A 19,456-nucleotide genomic window follows, 5' to 3' on the forward strand; every position below is an offset into this window, starting at 1 on the left:
ACTAACTACACACTAACTACACACTGACTACACACTAACTACACACTGACTACACACTGACTACACACTAACTACACACTGACTACACACTGACTACACACTAACTACACACTGACTACACACTGACTACACACTGACTACACGCTCACTACACGCTCACTACACGCTAACTACACGCTAACTACACAAGATTTGCGCTAAACGTCTCAAATCTCTCACATCTCAAACACGCCGTCTCTCCTAAAACTTCCCCCGTCCTAAACAACTAAAGGTCATGTTGCCATATCGTTTTTTGATTGGTCCACATGGTACATTTTTCCACCAATAGGAAAGGCTGGGGGTGTTTTTGTTTTTGCTCACAGGCTTTTGAGCGTTTTCCTTCTAAAACGCCGTTTTTACCGTTTCTTCCTGCAGTAAATATAAACAACGACAGTATTCAGGAAGAAAAACAAACATTGCAGATATTTTATCATAACTCTGGTTTTACGTGGCCGATCAACACAATTTAAAAACTGGTATAAAGTCCACACTTTGTCCGTCAGTTGTTTGTCTGTCCTGCTCACGTCTCCAATGGTTGTACACGTTGTCATTAACGTGGCTTCACTCCACATCAGCCGCTTTGCTAAAACACCGGTGTCGCACATAAGGACGCTGTCACAGCCTGTCAGCGACGCTGATTGGCTGCGTATATATGAATGTGAATCGCATCATTGGCTGGACTGTGGGATAAGGTGACATCGTTCTAATCCCACACAGGAGCAGCCAGTCACTGACTCACACTGCAAAACAGAATTGTTAAAGTTTTAATTTTAATTTCAATTCAGGTTAGATTTGTTTTGTGTGCAACGCAGATTTTCTGTGCGCAGAGACGTGCCAGCAGTGCACAACTGCTCACGCGCAGCTTAGAGGGAACGTTGGTTGTAGGAGCTTCAAATTGATACCATAGGTGTATCTACTAAAAATCTGAGTTTGAATCTCAGTGACCACAACCTCAAGCTCAGAGATCAAGTTTTCATGAAAATCGCGTGAATGTGATAACTCAAGAAGGAGGTCAGTATTTTCATATTGATACCATATGTGCATCTATGAAGACTCTTGGATGAGTTTGAAGCACAGTGACCTTGGCCTCAAGGTCAGAGTTCAGAGGTCAAATTTGTGAAAATCTTGTAGATGCGATAACTCTTGAACAAGGCAAAAGAAAAGTGAGTGGACTTCCAGTCCTTAGACAGTCCATTTAATGTACAGTTTCTGTTTTTGAGGAGTATGCTACCAGCTTCTGAGGTGTCAACAGTCAGCTCACTCAGTGGTGATCAAGAGGCACATTATGAACACTACTGCAGAGTATGTGATGTGACTAGCTTTTATTGGCACTGAAAAGGTTTCTTGTCAGTATCATAGAAAATGTTTTCTTTGGTTTAATATTTACTCAAAGGAATTTCAAAAGCCCTTGAACTTCCTTGTTGTGCATATAAAGCACACTGTTGTGATTTTAAAAAGGCACTAAAAGAATTCAACTTTAATCACTGTAGTTTATACGTTGCTGATAATTTTGAGAGCTGTATTTATATGATGAAGACCTTCATAGGGCGTTTATCCTGCATATAACCCTTGTTCTTGATTTCATTAGTACTTTTTTCCTTTTTCTCCTCCCACTGTTTGTCTTGTCTTTTGTGTATTTCTCTCACCGGTGTTTCTCTCTAATTCCTCTTTCTTTTCATTTGTTTTGCACTGTTGTCTTTGTTCTCTTCTTCAGCCGGCCATTAAAGCACATCCAGCTGCAGCAATGCAGCTCAGGTCGGAAACTTTATCTCTTGGAAGCCATATTTTCCAAAAAACACTAGCAAACTGTGGAATACTGGTTAGATGTAGTTCCCACAAACTGTTTTCAGATTTTTTCTGAACATTTCATTCAGGACTCAGCAAAGTCCCGAACTAAATGAAAGGATTTGTTAGGAATAAATATTAGTCTCTGAAAATATTTCATCAAATATTTTTTCAGGAATAAATTGAAGAATTGTTTAAATACACACTAATGACAGTTTCATAATGCGAGGTTACTGAGACAGATTTAATTACCTCAAGGCATAGAGACACACATACATTACGCTTATACACACCTGAAAAGTACATTATACACTGACACAAACTCCCACAATACCTCATAAAAATGCATACATATGTAGCAGAGCCGTGGTAAAATGATTAAAGTGGAGATCACAGATTGGACTTACAGAGTCTAAACCACTGAGGGATGTATACACACACTTGCAGATGGTGGCATTATTTATGGAACTGTTTATTCTTCTCAGAGAAACAATAACACCATAAGATTTCTCTGTGATAAATCAGTATTCCACAGCCAAATGTGTGACTCATACTCTAACTTTATTTCTCTCACAAATTGCAATGACACACATCATTCCTGGCAAGCTTGCCGCACAGACTATTTCCTCTTGGTCCTGTTCATTATTCTTAGCTGTGAGCTAACTGCACTCCACACATCATTCTATTAACATCACCACAGCAATCAGTTCATTAGCACTCCATCGTCATCCGTCTTTCTTTTTTCTTGCTCCTCTCCTACTACTGTGCCATCTTTGTATCTTATATGGGATTCACTCATTTGCCCCACAGCAATTGCTCTCTTTTAATTATTTATTTTGTTTATTTGTTTGTTTTTTGTTGTTCATTTTTGGGGGGTGGGGGACATCTTTATTAGCTAGTGCAGTGAAAATGAGACACGAAAGCAAGAAGAGAGAATGAAAAGATGTAGCAATGGCCCCTGGGTAGTAGTTGAACCTGGGGCTACATCCACACTAGCCCAGATAGATTTGAAAATGGCCGAAAGTCTGTGTTTTTGCTGCCCACACTGTGAGCACCGTTGTGAAATGTATGAGTTTTCGAGAGCATTATGAAAACGCTGCGTTTTCCATGAGCAAAAACGCCGTCTCAGTGTGGACGGGAGAGGAAAGAATGTTAAAATTAAAGAAAATTAGTGTGGACATAGCCTGGGTTACTGGATTTAGCTTTGTGGCATGTCGACGCCTTTGAGCTAAACATCACTTAAACATCACTTATGACCTCAATCATCCAGGTCATCGTAGTCTTAAGAGCCTGGAAAGAAAAGCATCTGGTTTGAAAGAGGAGTGAAAGAAGCATCTATGTCCACTGTGAATGACCATCTTTGAACAGAGGGCGGAGCTTACCACACCAACTGTCTGCCATCTATAATCCAGTTTTGAGATCCTTCCCAGACGCCTTAACGCCCACTCACATCCTGGGCCATTTGACCTCAGTAAATCACGTGATAGGGTGGGGCCAGGTTTCACAATGAGCTCACCCGAAGCCCTGGCTGATTGTGACCCACACCCAGTTTCACACCCTGGCTTGTGTGATTAGGTAGAGGATCAATAGGGGGTCCATGGTCCCCTTTGGGGGACACTCCCATGGAGCTTAAAAGTGGGATTCTCCACCAAGAAGCTTCTCAGATGAGAGGTGAAACGTCTTCAAGGAAACTTAAAGAAGTCCAGACGCTTTTCTTTCCAAGCTCCTTAGATGCCAAAAAGTGACGTTTTTGGATGAAGACTTTCTGAGTGAAGTCACCTATTGCTTATTTAACTTGCTGTTATACTACATACTGAATATGATTTAAACAGCTGGTTCTTAGCTTTAATCTGAATTGAACAAAAGTATTTTGTTGGCAGTTTACAATTTTTTGACAAGCATTTCTTTTAACAGTTCTCTATTTCCAGTGACTCAAATGTAAGCTTACAGTTCACCTTAAAGCTGCTTCATGGGACGGCTATTTCTGAATCACAGCATGTGTGAGGGTTTGAATGCCACACAGACACAATGGACACCAATGTTTATCGCTAATGAAAACATTATGGTGACAGGAGTGTCAGAACAGTGGACAGGTAGTTGGTGAACTCACTGAAGGGTCTTTCTTTTGATCTGTAGTTTTCATACCAGGCTCATCTTCCAGTGAAGATTCCTTCTGTGCCAAAATAATTATCTAATACAGTCGTATTTTAACACACGTGAATATAGTTTATTTTATATCTATAGTTTGGACATATCACCCTCGTCAGACAACTTTCGGTCTTGAAGAACTTTTTTTTCCAGAAACGTTTGCTCTATTGTCATATTAGGGGACATTTATCACAAGTGGCTCGTGATATTTAGGATAAACTTCACTCTTCTCACTCTTTTCAGATGTGGCAGTGGCTCACCCTGACAAGAAGAGTATCATCATGTATGTGACGTCACTCTTCCGGGTACTTCCGCAAAGTGTTTCTATGGAAGCCATCCAAGAGGTGGAGACGTTACCTCAGGCAGCCACAGCCAATATCACCCGTGTGACAACAGAGGAACACTATCAGATCCAGACCAAGCAGCGCTTCTCTGAGCAGGTTAAACACCAACACTTGTGAGACTAACTAAACCACAGACACGTTCTCATCCCAAAACGTAACATACCGACACTATGTGACAAATCGTCAGTATGTTACGCCTTTGGAAACACGAGAACTGTTGTAAACTTAGTTTACTTTCTCATCATGGTTTGCTTGGGAAAGCACTATCTGATACAGTTAAGGTTGTGGTTAAGGTTAGGGTTAGAGTTGGAAAACACAGGGAGCATCATCCAAAGTCCGGAACGTATCATAGGGACGCGGAAGGTTACCTTTTGTGTTACTATGAGACGCCTCGGGACGTGGCAAATCGTTGGCATGTTACGCGTTGGGAAAGAGAATGCTCTGAAACCACGCATGTGGAACTCAGCAGCTATGCCCAAAAAGGCCATCAAGCAAACGAGAGTGTCTGCTCTGTGAGTGCATGATGCTGGTACCTCTGTGCACAAAGCTTCATTCTACTGGCTAGAATTACCTGACTTTTGACGAATATATGGATTAGCTCAGCGTCGTCGATAGTTTTTACGAGGGCGATTTATTTATTTATTTGGCCATGAGTAAGTTTGCTAATAATGATGGAGCTAATAGAAGCGGTCAACAGAAAAAAAACAATAGTAGCGCTGTTTTAACAGCACCCTCTTTCATCTGCGAGCAAATGCCCCCTCCTCAGAGTGCGCCCAAATGCTTGTTGATGGAGCTGCAGGAGCTGCTGATAGCCTAGCATACTCAGCCGGATGGTTGACACGTACATGCTCTTGCAAGTCAGGCGTGTTTGAGTACTTTGCTCGCACTATACGTCTGCACAAGTGGAACACCGCTTTGGTTACATCCTTAGGTTTACCTCTTTCATCTGGTTTGAAGCCAAAGAAATCCCAAATTCCCGACTTTATATTTTTTTAGTGCAGTCAGCGTTAACGCGCCGTCATCATGACTAACGCGATTAACAGTCAACCCATCTAGAGCGCAGGCTGAGTCAAAATCCCTGAAATGCCTCTGCCAACGCATTTGGCCAAATTTTGTTCCTTCTGCGCTCCAGATGAAAGCGTTAAAAATTGTAATCAGAATCAGAAAGACTTTATTTATCTTTAACTTTAAATCGGATGGAAAGTTTGGTGGCCAGGATACGAGGCTGCAGAGTGTTGAACGCTGATGAGAAATCAGCAAACAGAAGTCTGGCAGAGTCAGGGAGCTCCAGATGTTTGTGGATGGAGTCCAAGATGAAGAGTTTTGCATCATCGACGCCTCTGCGTGCACGGTAAGCAAACTGGAGGGTCCATCAGGGGGTCAGTTGCTCTTACGATGTGCTGTTTTATGATCTTCTCCATGGCCTTCATCACCAGGGAGGTGAGGGCCACAGGACGAAGATCATTCAGAGACTTTGGGTTGTTTCTTTTGGGGATGAGGATGACTGTGGAGTGTTTCCACAGCTGGGGGACGGTGTGACTGTCAATTAAGTGTTGAAATAGAGTCCAGAACACACTTCCTAGTTGCCCTGCACAGTGCCTCACAACTCGACTGCTGATGTTGTCAGGGCCGGGTGAGCTCCTCTCCCTGGTCCTCCTGAGGGCTCTCACCACCTCCTCAGTCCTGAAGGTGAGTGCAGAGCTGCCAGGTTTGAGTGAGGATCTGGACTCCTCAAGCTGGATGATGTTGTCTGTCTCAAACCTGGTGTAGAAAGTGAGGTCATTAGGGAGGGAGGAGGGGTTGCTGCCCTCCACCTGGATGGTTCTGGGGGTGGTGACCACAGTATTCACAGAGGCCATGGTTTCGAGGCCCTGCCAGGCTGAGTGGAGGTCCCCTGTGGTATACTCCAGTTTAGCAGTTTTTATGGCCCTCTTCACCTCCCTGTTGACCTCCTTTTTATCCAGAAGAAAATCCTCTTTTTTTTATTAAGGATTTCCTTGAGTTCCTTGGTGATGCAGGGTTTGTTGTTGGGGTAGATGGAGACTGTTTTTGACCGTGTTGACTTGTTCGCCGATGTCATCAGAGGTAGAAAGAAGGCTGTCCCAGTCACTGGCTTCGAAACATCCTTGTAGGGTGAGGATACTTTCCTCTGTCCACTGCTTGATGTTTTTGGTGACCTTTTTAATCCTCTTGATGACTGGGGTGTAAGCAGGGGCCAGCAGGACGGTGTGATGGTCACATGTGAAAACTTTTTTAGATAATTTGTTCACTTTGCAATCAGCCTAAGCACTATAATACAGGTAAGCTGTGTGTGCGGAGTACAATGGAGGCAGCAGAAAGAGTGAGAAGTAGAGGAGGCCGAGGAAGAGGACGTGGAGGTGAAGAAGTAGGATGAAGAGGACGACAAGGACAAGGAGGAGCAAGAGGAAGACGAGGAGGAGGAGACGCTTGAGAGACTTCCAACTGCCCTCCAAGGTGCTCAGGAACTTTTACTCCTGCACCATAGAGAGCATCCTGGCAGGAAACATCTTAACCTGGTTCGGGAACAGCACCATGCAGGACAGACGAGCTCTACAGAGGGTTGTGCGGTCAGCTGAGCGCACCATCCGCTCCGAGCTCCCTGACCTGCACTCAATCTACAGCAGGCGGTGCTGGACCAAGGCCAGGAAGATGGTGAAGGACCTCAGCCATCCCAACAACAGACTGTTCTCTCTGCTGAGGTCAGGAAAGTGATTCCGCTCCCTGAAGACCAACACAGAGAGACTGAGGAGGAGCTTCTTCCCGCAGGCGATACGGTCTCTCAATCACACCACCACACAGTACTGACCCACACATACAGTTCTTACACACACACTGGACTTTCTGGACATTGTTTTTGCACAACACTGGTCACTATATTCTTCATTTCCGGTTACAGTTTTTTCTGATTGCTTAAGCCCTTTTTTTGCAACTATTGGCTAATTTTGCAAAACTCTTCACACAAATAAGAAAACCTGTCACCCAATCATCAAAACATTGTAGTTCTCTTGCAAAAGCAAACACAGCTAGATTAACTCTACACACCTTCGTAAAAATGGTGTTTCCGTATCAAACAGTACACACAAGCCATCATCTACTAAGCACACAATGCGCCAACTGCACACTGATGGTATGAATACAAAACACATCTGGCGTTTGCCTTCCCTGTGCACAAGGTAGGCTATGTCAGTTTGAGCTCATACTTCTGTCATAGATCCATAAGCATAGAGGGATCCAAACTTCAAGTACTGCTGTTTATTCACACACATCAAAACAAACACAAGTGTTTATTTCCAAGTATAGGATTATTTGCAATCGCCATAATGACTATATGGGTTACGTGGTCTGCAGTGAACATGCTTCCTCTGCCCCCTCCTCGTCTTCCTCTTGCTCCTCCTTGTCCTTGTCGTCCTCTTCATCCTACTTCTTCACCTCCACGTCCTCTTCCTCGGCCTCCTCTACTTCTCACTCTTTCTGCTCCCTCCATTGTACTCCGCACACACAGCTTACCTGGATTATAGTGCTTAGGCTGATTGCAAAGTGAACTAATTATCTAAAAAAGTTTTGACATGTGAAAGTGTGCCAGACAGTTGGCAAATTAGTGTTAATGATAGCCATACATGTGTATACTTTTGCTAGGAGTGTGTTGGAAATTTGGTAATTGAGTGTTGTGCAGTGAATTGTGCCTACAGTTTTGCAAAGTGTGTGTTACGAAATTGCAAACTGAGTGCAAAGCAGTTTTTGTGCTTTTGGTTTTGCAAACTCAGTGAGTGGTTTTGCTATAAGTCTGAATAGTTTTAGAGATTGTGCTACAGGAATCACAGTTAGAGTTTAAGCATTCAGAAAAAACTGTAATATTTGTACAGCTGCTGTTATTGTGTATATATTTATTTATATTTAGATTTCTTCATACATTCTTATATAGTTCTATATTGTGTATTGTGTATTTTGTTGTACAGTTATTTTATTTTCAACTTTAATTTATATATTTATCTTTATCTTATTCTTCCCAGTTAAATTTACCCTTCATTCTAATTTGTGTTGTACAGTTATTTCATTTTTAACCTTAATTTATATTTTATTCCTTCCTAGTTAAATTTACCCTTTTTAATTTTTCATATTTATTTCCTATCTTATTCATAGCCTTTTCCTTTTTTGTTTTCTTTAGGTCACGAGCAGTTGTCCAAGCATTTCACTACATATCGTACTGTGTATGACTGTGTACGTGACAAATAAAATTTGAATTTGAATTTGAATTTGAATTTGAGGGGGAGAGGAAGATGAGGAGGGGGGAGAGGAAGGGTAGGAAGAGTAAGAAATAGAATTGCTGATGACATCAGAGCTACAATAGTGGACCATGTAATCAACCGTGGAATGACCCTGAGGGTAGCTGGCCAACGGGTCCAGCCTAACTCGAGCCGCTACACTGTAGCAAGCACCATAAGGACATCTTGAAATGAGAATCGGTGAGTACAGTCACTTCGCACAAAGATCTGTAGCACTGCCGTATGCCAATGAGAAACACACCAATACCATTGATGTAAAAATACTGAAATTGTTACTTTACAGAATTGCTAGATGACCAGATGCTGGGGCAGAGGAAGCATGTTCACTGCAGACCAAGTAACCCATAGAGTCATTATGGCGATTGCAAATAATCCTATACTTGGAAATAAACACTTGTGTTTGTTTTGATGTGTTTGAATAAACACCAGTACTTGAAGTTTGGATCCCTCTATGCTTATGGATCTATGACAGAAGTATGAGCTCAAACTGACATGGCCTACCTTGTGCACAGAGAAAGCAAAAGCCAGATGTGTTTTGTATTCATACCATCAGTGTGCAGTTGGCGCATTGTGTGCTTAGTAGATGATGGCTTGTGTGTACTGTTTGATACGGAAACACCATTTTTATGAAGGTGTGAAGAGTTAATCTAGCTGTGTTTGCTTTTGCAAGAGAACTACAATGTTTTGATTATTGGGTGACAGGTTTTCTTATTTGTGTGAAGAGTTTTGCAAAATTAGCCAATAGTTACAAAAAATGTGCTTAAGCAATCAGAAAAAACTGTAAACTCATGGTCAAAACAATAACACAATGCAAAACTTGAAAAGACAGCAAAATCCAACAGCAATATTTTATTGAAACATATTTTAAATCTAAAAATGCAGTTTAACCAGCCACAGCTGATTCTCATTGTAGATGAACATCTACACAGGTGTTACTCCTTCAATTTTTCAACTCCTTCAATTCTGGCAGCCAGAAGATTCTTTCCTAGGTGTATTGCCCTAGATGACATAAGATGTGATGTGGATGAGAACATGTGGCCAAATGGAGGAGACCGAGTAGATTAGCATTACTATTGTATGTGTATCAGTGGATGGTGCGTATACAAATTCTTGTATTTTGGGATTACTTAGTGCAAAAAAATAAAAATACATAAACAAATATTAACGAATTCTGCATGATGTCTGATTCATTCCAGTAACATATATTGAAATTATAAACAGAGATGTGTCCTTGTTTTACACAAGAAAACACTGTGTAACATGTTGTTAGTGTTTTTTAGGTCATTGTTTTGTGGGTGACAAAGTGTGTTTGTCGGCTGTCAACCTTTGCTAGTGTTCTGGAAGAATGAGGTTATTTGAGACCTGAATGAAGTGTTTTGGTAGTTGTAGTGCATTTTGAATGTGAAATGAACTGCTTTGCCAAGCTGACGGTCAGTTAGGAGGATTGTGTGAAGAGTTTTGCAAAAGTGACCTAAGTATTGAGAAATGTGTCCTAGCGTCTGTAAAAAACTGTAAATGCATCTGGTACAGAGCCATAGCATTTATCTAGAGTCTTCCCCTGATGTGTGCTGCATGTAACATACTGTTGGTATCGTGATGACCGCGCTTAAGCCGCGTTAATGCTGACAGCGTTTTGTTTTTTGTTTTTGGAAACTAGTTCGTCCATGTTTGGACTTCTTCTGTTTTGTAAACGCGCAAATCAGTCCGTGTATGATTACGTTGCCCCGCCCATCAAAAAGTCTGCGCATGCGCGAATATATCGCCTATCGACGATTGTTGGACCGACGATTGCCGACTGGAAAATGTTTACATATGCCCAACCCTACTTAGAATAGGCAGTATGTGAATGTACAGGAGAGGAGGATGGGATATGCTTTGTACAAAACGTGACAATGAGCAACATGACATTTGTCTGATCTAAACTAGCGTCTGATAAAACAGTTAAGGTTGTTGCTAATATTTTGTGCAAATCATAACTATATGACACACTGTCCTGTAGCTGCTGGGTGCTAGGTATGCTACCTTTTTACCCCTCAACGCTGAAATCTTCTGAAAGTCTTGTGAATGTTATAACTCAAGAAGGAAGTCACCGAGGATTTTCAAATTGATAACATTGGTGCAGCTACTAAAATGTTCGATAACCTCAAGGTCAAGTCATAGTTGGGATTTTCACTATATCGGTAATTTGTGTTTTGATTTGTTTGAATTGTAAAAGCTATATACCTATTAGAAATAACAGGATGACCACCTGTCTAATATTGTAATGGTCTCTTTTGTGCTGCCAACCCAACCTTTGCCCATAGAGGCGTGGACTCCACTAGATCCCAAATGGTGTGCTGTGGTATCTGGCACTGACATGTTAGCAACAGATGCATAAGAAATGAAACATCTTCAAAAAAACAGTCCAGTCGCCGTCTTTTAAAGATCCTTAATCTTCGAGAATAATTACTCGCAAGAGAGTGAATCTGCTGCAGCATGCATGTGTGATGACTTCTTTGTCTATGTGCCTCTTAAGCGCTACACAGACGGGTTGCGGACTTTAGATGTAAGGAATTTAATTCCAAGAGTGGCAATGAATATATAATGGCAGCTGTTCCCGGCTTAATGCTGTGATGGTGTTGAGGTTTTATGATTTCTGGAAGTTGTGCAGATACTCAGCTGTATATGCTTACTTGGTGTTCAAAGCTACTTCTTCACCTGTGCTGTTCGTTGCTATGTTGTTGCCACATTATCCATACTCTGCAGTACTGCACATTATACAGCTGAATGAGTGTGGTTATATTTGCATAGTAGCCTATATTATCAGCTCTGAAACAGAATTCTTAAACCCAGGTACAAAATATACTTCTAAATATTAACATGGCCATCCCACCTTCTCAAAGTGGGCTTGTAAAATTCACAACAGAACCATTTGTGTATACTGGAACTGAAGGAGATGAAGAAACTGAGATCCTTCAGTGTTGTCTGAATAGCTTTTAATCAGCACTGTATGAGAATGTAATGTAATAAGTGCAGAATTAAACAAAGAAGTTTGGATAACTCTGAAAGTCAGATCTATGTTGAACCTGTTAGCACTGCTACTCCTGTTGCAGCAATGACACACACAAAAGTAAACAGGAAATGACGTGGTGTGAAACATTGAGGGTGAATAACCAAACTTGCAAAACTTAAATAAACTTTAAGTTTATAAACTTAATAAATAATAGTAATAAATATTACTTAAATACTAGAAACTAGAAAGATAATTCATTAAAAATTATGCTACTTCATTATTTATCATCTTGAAATAACTCATTACTCTAGCACCCCCATCCTACTGAATAGGACAACTGGAATAAAATGGATAGATGGATATCTAGATTGCAGTCTCAGAGGCAGCATGGCAAGCAGATGTTCTTTTGCTCACTAATTTCCTCCTGCTTGTTCTGTGTAATTCCTGGGAACTGCTGTCCATGCTGGAGGATGCGGTCACAGCATCACCCAAAATATATTTCATTATTTCAGTTGTTACCTGAATGAAAACGAAACTCTAAATTAAGACAGAATCTTTGAAGAGAGAAAAATAAATATCAGTCAGAAACGAGATCAGCTGGCTCTGATGTTTCAGGCTACATTAAGCTGAGATCAGTGGAATCCTATTGCATGCATATTGCAATTCAGTTCAGTTCAAATCAGTTTTATTTATACAGCGCCAAATCAACAGTGGCTTCAAGGCGCTTTATATTGTAAGGTAGACCCTACAATAATGGAGTGATCTTCCTGGAATAACTGCTGGTGATATTAATATCTCACTGTTTATTCAAAATAAGCACTGACACTGTTTCAAATTAAGAGTGTTCATGTAGGATTTCTTATGTTAGAACCCAACTGCAGTTCAGGAGGAAGGCTTAAGTTGAGGAGGAAGAGGATGAGCTGGAGATGAGAAGGTGAGAGTAGTGCTGGAGGAGGCAGATGATGAAGATGAAAAAGCAAAAACTAGAAACAGATAATGAAAAATTTTCAAATGGTCAAATATTGTTTGAAATACATATTTGTGATTTAAAAAATTCAACTTATAATTATTATACTGTTATACTATTTATCTAATGCCTGTGTCCGTTAATTGAGATTTGTCCGTATTCTTTTATCTGAAACAGCAAAATGATTAAAACAAGATTTTCTTTCTTTCCTTGATGATTGCTGAACCCAGTCGTGCAACAAAATATAGACATTGTGAGGAGGAAAATAGTCATAATTTCTATGTAAAGTATGTATGAGTGATTGGAGCTCCATGATGCCTCATGGGGTGAGGATGAGCATGAGAAAGGTGATGGATCAGCCCATTATGGGAGGAGTTTGTTAATGATCTAAAGGCAGCTGGGAACACGGGTCCCACTGCTCAACAAGGAACATGTACAGGCCCCTCTTATGTTTGCCAGTGTGCATTTAATCGATTCAGAGAAAGCGTGGCAGAAAGTGCTATAGTCCAAAATCAAGCTCTTTGGCATCAACCTGACCTGTTGTGTTTGATGGAAGAGACATGCTGTATGACCTGATGTGTGACTGTTTGGAGCTGTTTCTCTGCTAAGGGCGACTTCACTGCATTAAGGGGCCAATGGCCTGAGCCATGCAGTGTGAAATTGGAGACAAGAACCAGCATCACAGTGACCCAAAACACACTACCAAGGCAACAAAGGTGTGGCTAAAGAAGAAGCACATCAATTAAGTAGTCTAAGCCAGTCTTTAGACCTCATAGGAAATCTCTGGAGGAAGCTGAAGCTTTGAGTTGTCAAGCAGCAGCCAAAAAAAGACCTAAAGAATTTAAAGAAATCCTTCTTTAGATGTGTGCAAACCTGGTGACCAGGGTTTCTCCATTGAGTACTAAATCACATCTTGTTGAAGGATCAAATCCTTATACAAATACTACTGTCACTCAGTGACGTGCAAATCAGTGTATAACTTTCATTTAATTCTCTCTCTCTCTCTATTAAAATGGAACTAACACAATCTGCAGTGGAGCAGATAAGTCAAATAATAATCCCCTCCACTGTGTGTGAATAATATCTGCACTTCATGATCCTTATTTGCCTTCTATGCAAATTACATAAATTCTGTTAAAATCTCCCCATCCAGGTTACTAACATAAGACACGGGAATATTTCAGCATCTTTCTAGAAATCATGATCTAATGTTGGCACTTCACATTATGATTGGCCAGCTGTACTAAGGTGAGAAAAGCTCTAGTTACATTACTCTATTTTTATAGGTTGTATGACTATTTTTTGTTTCCCACATTTGTGTGAAAATTGATCAAGAGCATGACAACCATGTCCCTGGACAGCAAACATGTTGAGGGGAACTATAAGCAGTTTTGATTACCATAAACCAGCCCTTTGCTTAGGCCACGCCTCTGTTTAGTTGTACTGTCTGAAACAGCCGATTACAAAAAACAGTTATTTCTGGGAAAATCCACAAACAGTTCTCTGGCAATGTGATTACTGACAAAGTGCCTTAAAAAATAAAATCACTTAAAATAGTTTGTTTTACAAAGTTAGCAATAGCTCTTAAAGAAAAAGCACCATCGTATTATTATTATTCATTATATTATTCATCCATTTTCTACTGCTTAGCTGGGTTAGGGTTACATATGGATAGGATTACATATAATCTCTCCAACGTGTCCTCCCAATAAACCATGCCTGAAACACCTAACTTAGGATGCATCCAGAAAGCACCCGAGTCAAATTCAATTCAATTCAGTTTAGGGCGATTGTGGCTCAAGAGTTGGGTGGTCGCCTTGTAATCGGAAGGTTGCCGGTTCGAGCCCCGGCTTGGACAGTCTTGGTCGTTGTGTCCTTGGGCAAGACACTTCACCCGTTACCTACTGGTGGTGGTCAGAGGGCCCGGTGGCGCCAGTGTCCGGCAGCCTCGCCTCTGTCAGTGCGCCCCAGGGTGGCTGTGGCTACAATGTAGCTGCCATCACCAGTGTGTGAATGTGTGGATGACTGGTTGTGTAAAGCGCTTTGGGGTCCTTAGGGACTAGAAAAGCGCTATATAAATACAGGCCGTTTAGTTCAGTTTTATTTATATAGTGCCAAATCACAACAATAGTTGCCTGAAGGCGCTTTATATTGTACGATAAAGACTCTACAATAATACAAGAACAACAGAGAAAACCCCAACAATCACATGACCCCCTATAAGCAAGCTCTTTGGCGTAGGTTGGAAGGAAATCTCCCATCTTCAGCCTCTGCTCCCATTACAGGATTGGGGAGACACTCAAGTTATTCCTTCTGCCACTTGACTCCATCCACAGGCCGTGCTACACTGAAAACAGCAGAGCACCGTCTTCCCCCTCTTCAGTTGTCTGAGCTTGCTTTGAGGTCAACTCAAAGTCTTGTTCCAGGGTCTCACCAAAATCCTTGGAATTCAATCAAAGCTCTGCCGAGGTGGGAAATGAAGTTCTCACGGGCTGGGGCTCTGGTAGATATTCCCAGCGTAACCTCACTATATGTTTGGGTATGCCAGGTCTGTCCAGCATCTTCCCCTGCCACCTCATCCAACTAACCAGCAGATGGTGATCGGTTGACAGATCAGCTCCTCCAAGACGTTTGGCTGCAGATCTGATGACATGATTACAAAATCAATCATGGATTGTGACCTAGGGTCTCCTACTGCCATGTGCAGTGATAAAGACCCTACTTCTTGAACATGGTGTTCGTTATGGCCATCTCTCACCTATAGCAAGTCCAGAGTGGAAGAGAGTCCAAGCCCTCTTCACAGGAAATTGTTTCCAGAGCCTGAGCTTCATGTTGAGGTGAGCCTGATTATATTTAGTCCATATCTCCCAACCTCACACACCAGCTCTGACTCCTTCCCCACCAGGAGTTCCACGTACCACAAGCCAGATTCAGGAACCAGGGATTGGTAGAACCTGGAACTCTGCCTCTGGCCACAGCCCGATCCACTCCGGTAATCCCGTCCCAGGCAGGCTACACTGGACTGTTTTTTTTTTTTAAAGTTGTGCCTTGATTTTTCTGTGAGATTTTGAATTCAGCGCTGAATGAGTTATTATTACTCCCATATGCTAGTGTGCAAAGCAAAGCTATACGAGGCGCAAGGTGGCACAAGTCATTGCTGGACACCATGAAGATTGTTGACGGTTATTTATTGATGTTTTTTAAAAACTGCTGTTTGGTTAAGTTTGGGCGTGGTTAGTTTCAGGGAAAGCTCGTGGCTTGTGTGACGAGATCTTTGTTTTTACACCCGGGGAAAGAAGAACATGACACTAACACAGTAATCTGTAGTGAACCTCCAGGTCTATTACATGCTGTAGAGTGATAATAGCCTGATTAATTAAATTCAGTTTTATGTATGGCAGGAGTTAGTAACAGCGGTTTTCCCATGGTGCTTAAACATTACAGAATCGACATGCATTTATTCAAATGACAAGCAAGAGTTACCTTATACCTTGGTTGCTTTACAGAGCTCGCCTGTGGGATTTTGCCCAGTCTGAAGCACAATTACAGTAGTAATAACAACTGTTAATAGCTATTTAATGTGCTAATAACATTCAATAGTGGCTGAATGTGAATACTTCTTTCAGGGCTGCACATTTTCACTAACTTGGTAAAGCAATTATTTAATTTAGCTTTTGGATCTTTCGCTTTCCTTTTTGCATTCTTTTGCCTCTTCCTCTCTTCCTCTCGTGCCTCTGTCTTTTCCTTTCTGTCTGTCCTCTCTCAGATTACAGTGAATGTGGCTCAGGGGCGAGTGCAGAGCCCCTCCCCTCAGCCTCGCTATAAAAGCTATGCCTACACCCAGGCTGCATATGTCCAGTCGCCCGAGCAAAAGAGGAGGCGTTTTACTGATCAGGTCCGTGTCTCACACTAACACTTGATGCCACTTCCCCATCTGTCTCTGCATGTGTGGTTTTTGTTCTGTCTGCTCCCCAGAACGTGTCCCTTTCTTAAAAATGCTCTTTGTTTTTGTGATGTTTTAAAAATGCATTAAACATGTGAATTTTAGTTTTGAAATTTTAACCCGAAGAAAAACTTGAAGTGTACAGTTTTGCGGTGTGTTTACATCATCACGTTTTCAATGCAAATCACGATTTGAAATGCATTGACTTTTCTAATCAGTGTTAATTTCAATCATTTATAAATCAAGTCATAAGCTATGCTAACTGTGTGTTTGTGTCTTCACTTTAAATCAGTAGTGATACAGCTCGCAGTTCTTTGTCAGCGTGCTGTAGATGAAAGCGGTTGACTTTACTTAACTTTGAAAATGTTGGCAGTCAAGAGGAATATATACAAAACAAGAGAAAGGCGCACAATAGAGAACAAGTTGTAAGGTTCTTAGAAGTAGTGCAAAGTAAAAGGATTAGATTTGAATGGAGTCCCTGTGTGGGCGGCCAGAGTGATGGGGGTTACTCAGACCATGGCTTAGAGTGGTGAGGTGGGTGAGCAGGGGTCTGGTGTGGTGGATCGTTTGTTAACAGGGAGAAGGGCGAGAAGAAGAAGCTGGTTGAGAGTCTGGAGGTGTGGGACCTGATTCACCTGAGGCGCTGACCACAGGGCAGCGGGTCAAACGGGTGGTGGGGTGCAAGGGGTCACCTGTGATGGCCCATTCTAGTCCAGGTTATTTTTCCTCAGGACATGGAGGACGTGCAGTCGCTGCTGGGCGTTCTTTACCTGGGTGTTGGTGTTGTGGGTCCAGGTGAGATCAGCAGAGGTGTTTGGTGCCCAGAAACTGAAGGTGGAGACAGATTCCACCCGCTCTGCATTTATAATCAGAGGGGAACGGACCTGTCTGTGCCTCCTGAAGTCGGTCTGTCTCTCGTCTCCATCGTATAAGGCAGGGGTGGTCTCAAACCGAGCAAACAAAGTGTTGAGCTCTGCTACTTTGATGCTGCTGTTGGGGGTTGGAGGATTGGCCTTTTTGGACACCTGATGGGGGTTGTTGTAGGTGAGGAGGCCCTCTACCCACCTGCTGTAGGCCTCCTTAGCTTGTTTGATGCCCAGGTTGGCTCAGGCAGTGCTGTACAGAGAACTGTGCCTCAGCCTCAGGGACAGGGGGTGGACGAGAAGCAGAGAGAGGTGGTCAGATTGTCCTGGGTGGGGGAGGTGTGTTGCTTTGTAGGCCTGCTTGATGTTACTGTACACATGGACCAGTGTCCTATCCCCCCGGTAAGACACCTCAGTTTCAAACATGCCTTATTAAAGTCCCCAGCAACAGTATAGATGACCTCTGGGCGCTCTCTCTGCTGTTTACTGATAATAAGTTGAAGGCACTTGAGTGCTAAGATAACGTTAGCATAGGGTGGGGCGGGTGGGGGGTGTAAACAATGGTAACTGTAACTGTAAATGGTAATGGTAACTGTGGCTAATGTTAGGTTGTGAGGTAGGACCTGTAGGACCAGTTTGGTACCTCCTCTGAAGCATCTGGGATTTTTGGATGGAGCCAGGATTCGGTTACAATCAGTAGACAACACTCCCGGACGGTTGTAGTAAATCTCTGATTGAAGCTCCTCCGTTTTGTTTGTGAGGGATCTGGCGTTGGTCAGGACGATGGATAGTTGTTTTCACGACAGAGCACAGACTAAACACAAGGATAAATTACTTATTTGATCTTTCAGCACTCTTGAAGCTTTTATTAGAACAAGCTTGTACTTGGTTTAAAAAATCATCTGAGTGTCAAGTCAAACCCATGTGGATGGAGTTAAGCTATATGTAGCAATTTTCTCATAAATCGTTTAATTCAATGGCTCAACAATACTTGCAGATATTCAGTATTCTTGACACATCTGCTTAACTTGCAGATAAGTAGATGTGTCATGCTGACATACCTACTTAAACTGTTCTATTCAATAATATTTGGAAAGTCAAGGGGAGCTATTTGATTAAATGAGCACATGCTGCTCCTCTTGCTGTAGTGTAAGAACTAAAGGCCCATAAGTGCACAAGTAGAATGAAATCATGTTTTTTGGCGTACAAATATAAAAATAAAAAAGGCTGGTTCGTTGTTGTATAGAGTTTCGTCTTTATCTTTGGTTGTTACAACAATTCAGAGACTTTGCTGATGCAGCTTTTTTGAACATTAGACAGAGTCAGCTAAACCGAATCAAACCCACGACTGAACTCAGAAATAGACGTCTAAAGCTTCCTCTTCTTATTGTTTTCATCTTGTGTGAAAATAAATCAATTGTCACATGAGCTTTACATCTAGTAGGTGAACCTACAAGCATATTTATTGTGAGGTGACATCAAGAGGCTGTTCAAGCTATCAACAACTATAATTTCATAGACAATAGAAAACGCAATTTTTCTACTGACGTTTTTGCATCTTGAGAAAAAGAAAAACAAAGCTACAAAACATTTCATACTGATTTTGACAGTTCAATCTTTAACCCAACTGTGAGTATTTGATCTTTTTTCACCCCCTTTTGTTGTTTTTGGGGATGGACTAATAATAAATGTAAAACTTAAAATATGAAGCCGTTTCTAAACATAGTTCCAAAGTATGTTACAGAACACAAAAAAGTAAAAACAGCTAAAGCAACGATAATTAAAAACAGAAAAGAAAGAAAACTTGGGCAAACAGTGTATAACTATCATAGGTAGGATCAACCAATATAAGAAATTTATCAATTAGTTAATAATAGAAAATAAAAAAGTCAGAAACGAGATTGTGTAGGGTTTACTACAGAAGAGGATTAGGCCCACTAGAAAAAGAAAGTGGGCCCAGAATTCCTCTTCCGTAGCGTACCCTTACACCCTTACACCCTTACACTTTTACCCTACACTCCTTTTATTTGTTTATGTTAGATAGGCTAAACATTTATGCGTCTACCGTCAC

At 41.6% G+C, this 19,456-nt stretch overlaps 1 protein-coding gene across 3 annotated transcripts in view; it reads left to right on the forward strand.

Moving 5' to 3' along the window:
• The window catches only part of dmd (dystrophin), a 314,957-nt gene that overhangs the window by 120,521 nt on the left and 174,980 nt on the right, over positions 1–19,456 (forward strand). For all 3 annotated transcript variants that reach the window (XM_085398703.1, XM_085398704.1, XM_085398705.1), the window contains exons 9-10: positions 4,216–4,412; positions 16,346–16,474. In XM_085398703.1, the coding sequence (XP_085254829.1) occupies positions 4,216–4,412; positions 16,346–16,474 (326 nt within the window). The remainder of the gene's footprint in view (positions 1–4,215; positions 4,413–16,345; positions 16,475–19,456) is intronic.

Source organism: Rhamphochromis longiceps, linkage group LG23 (assembly GCF_057381845.1).
Source record: "Rhamphochromis longiceps isolate RC_006_pf linkage group LG23, R_longiceps_female_GT1.1, whole genome shotgun sequence".
NCBI classification, from domain to species: domain Eukaryota; kingdom Metazoa; phylum Chordata; class Actinopteri; order Cichliformes; family Cichlidae; genus Rhamphochromis; species Rhamphochromis longiceps.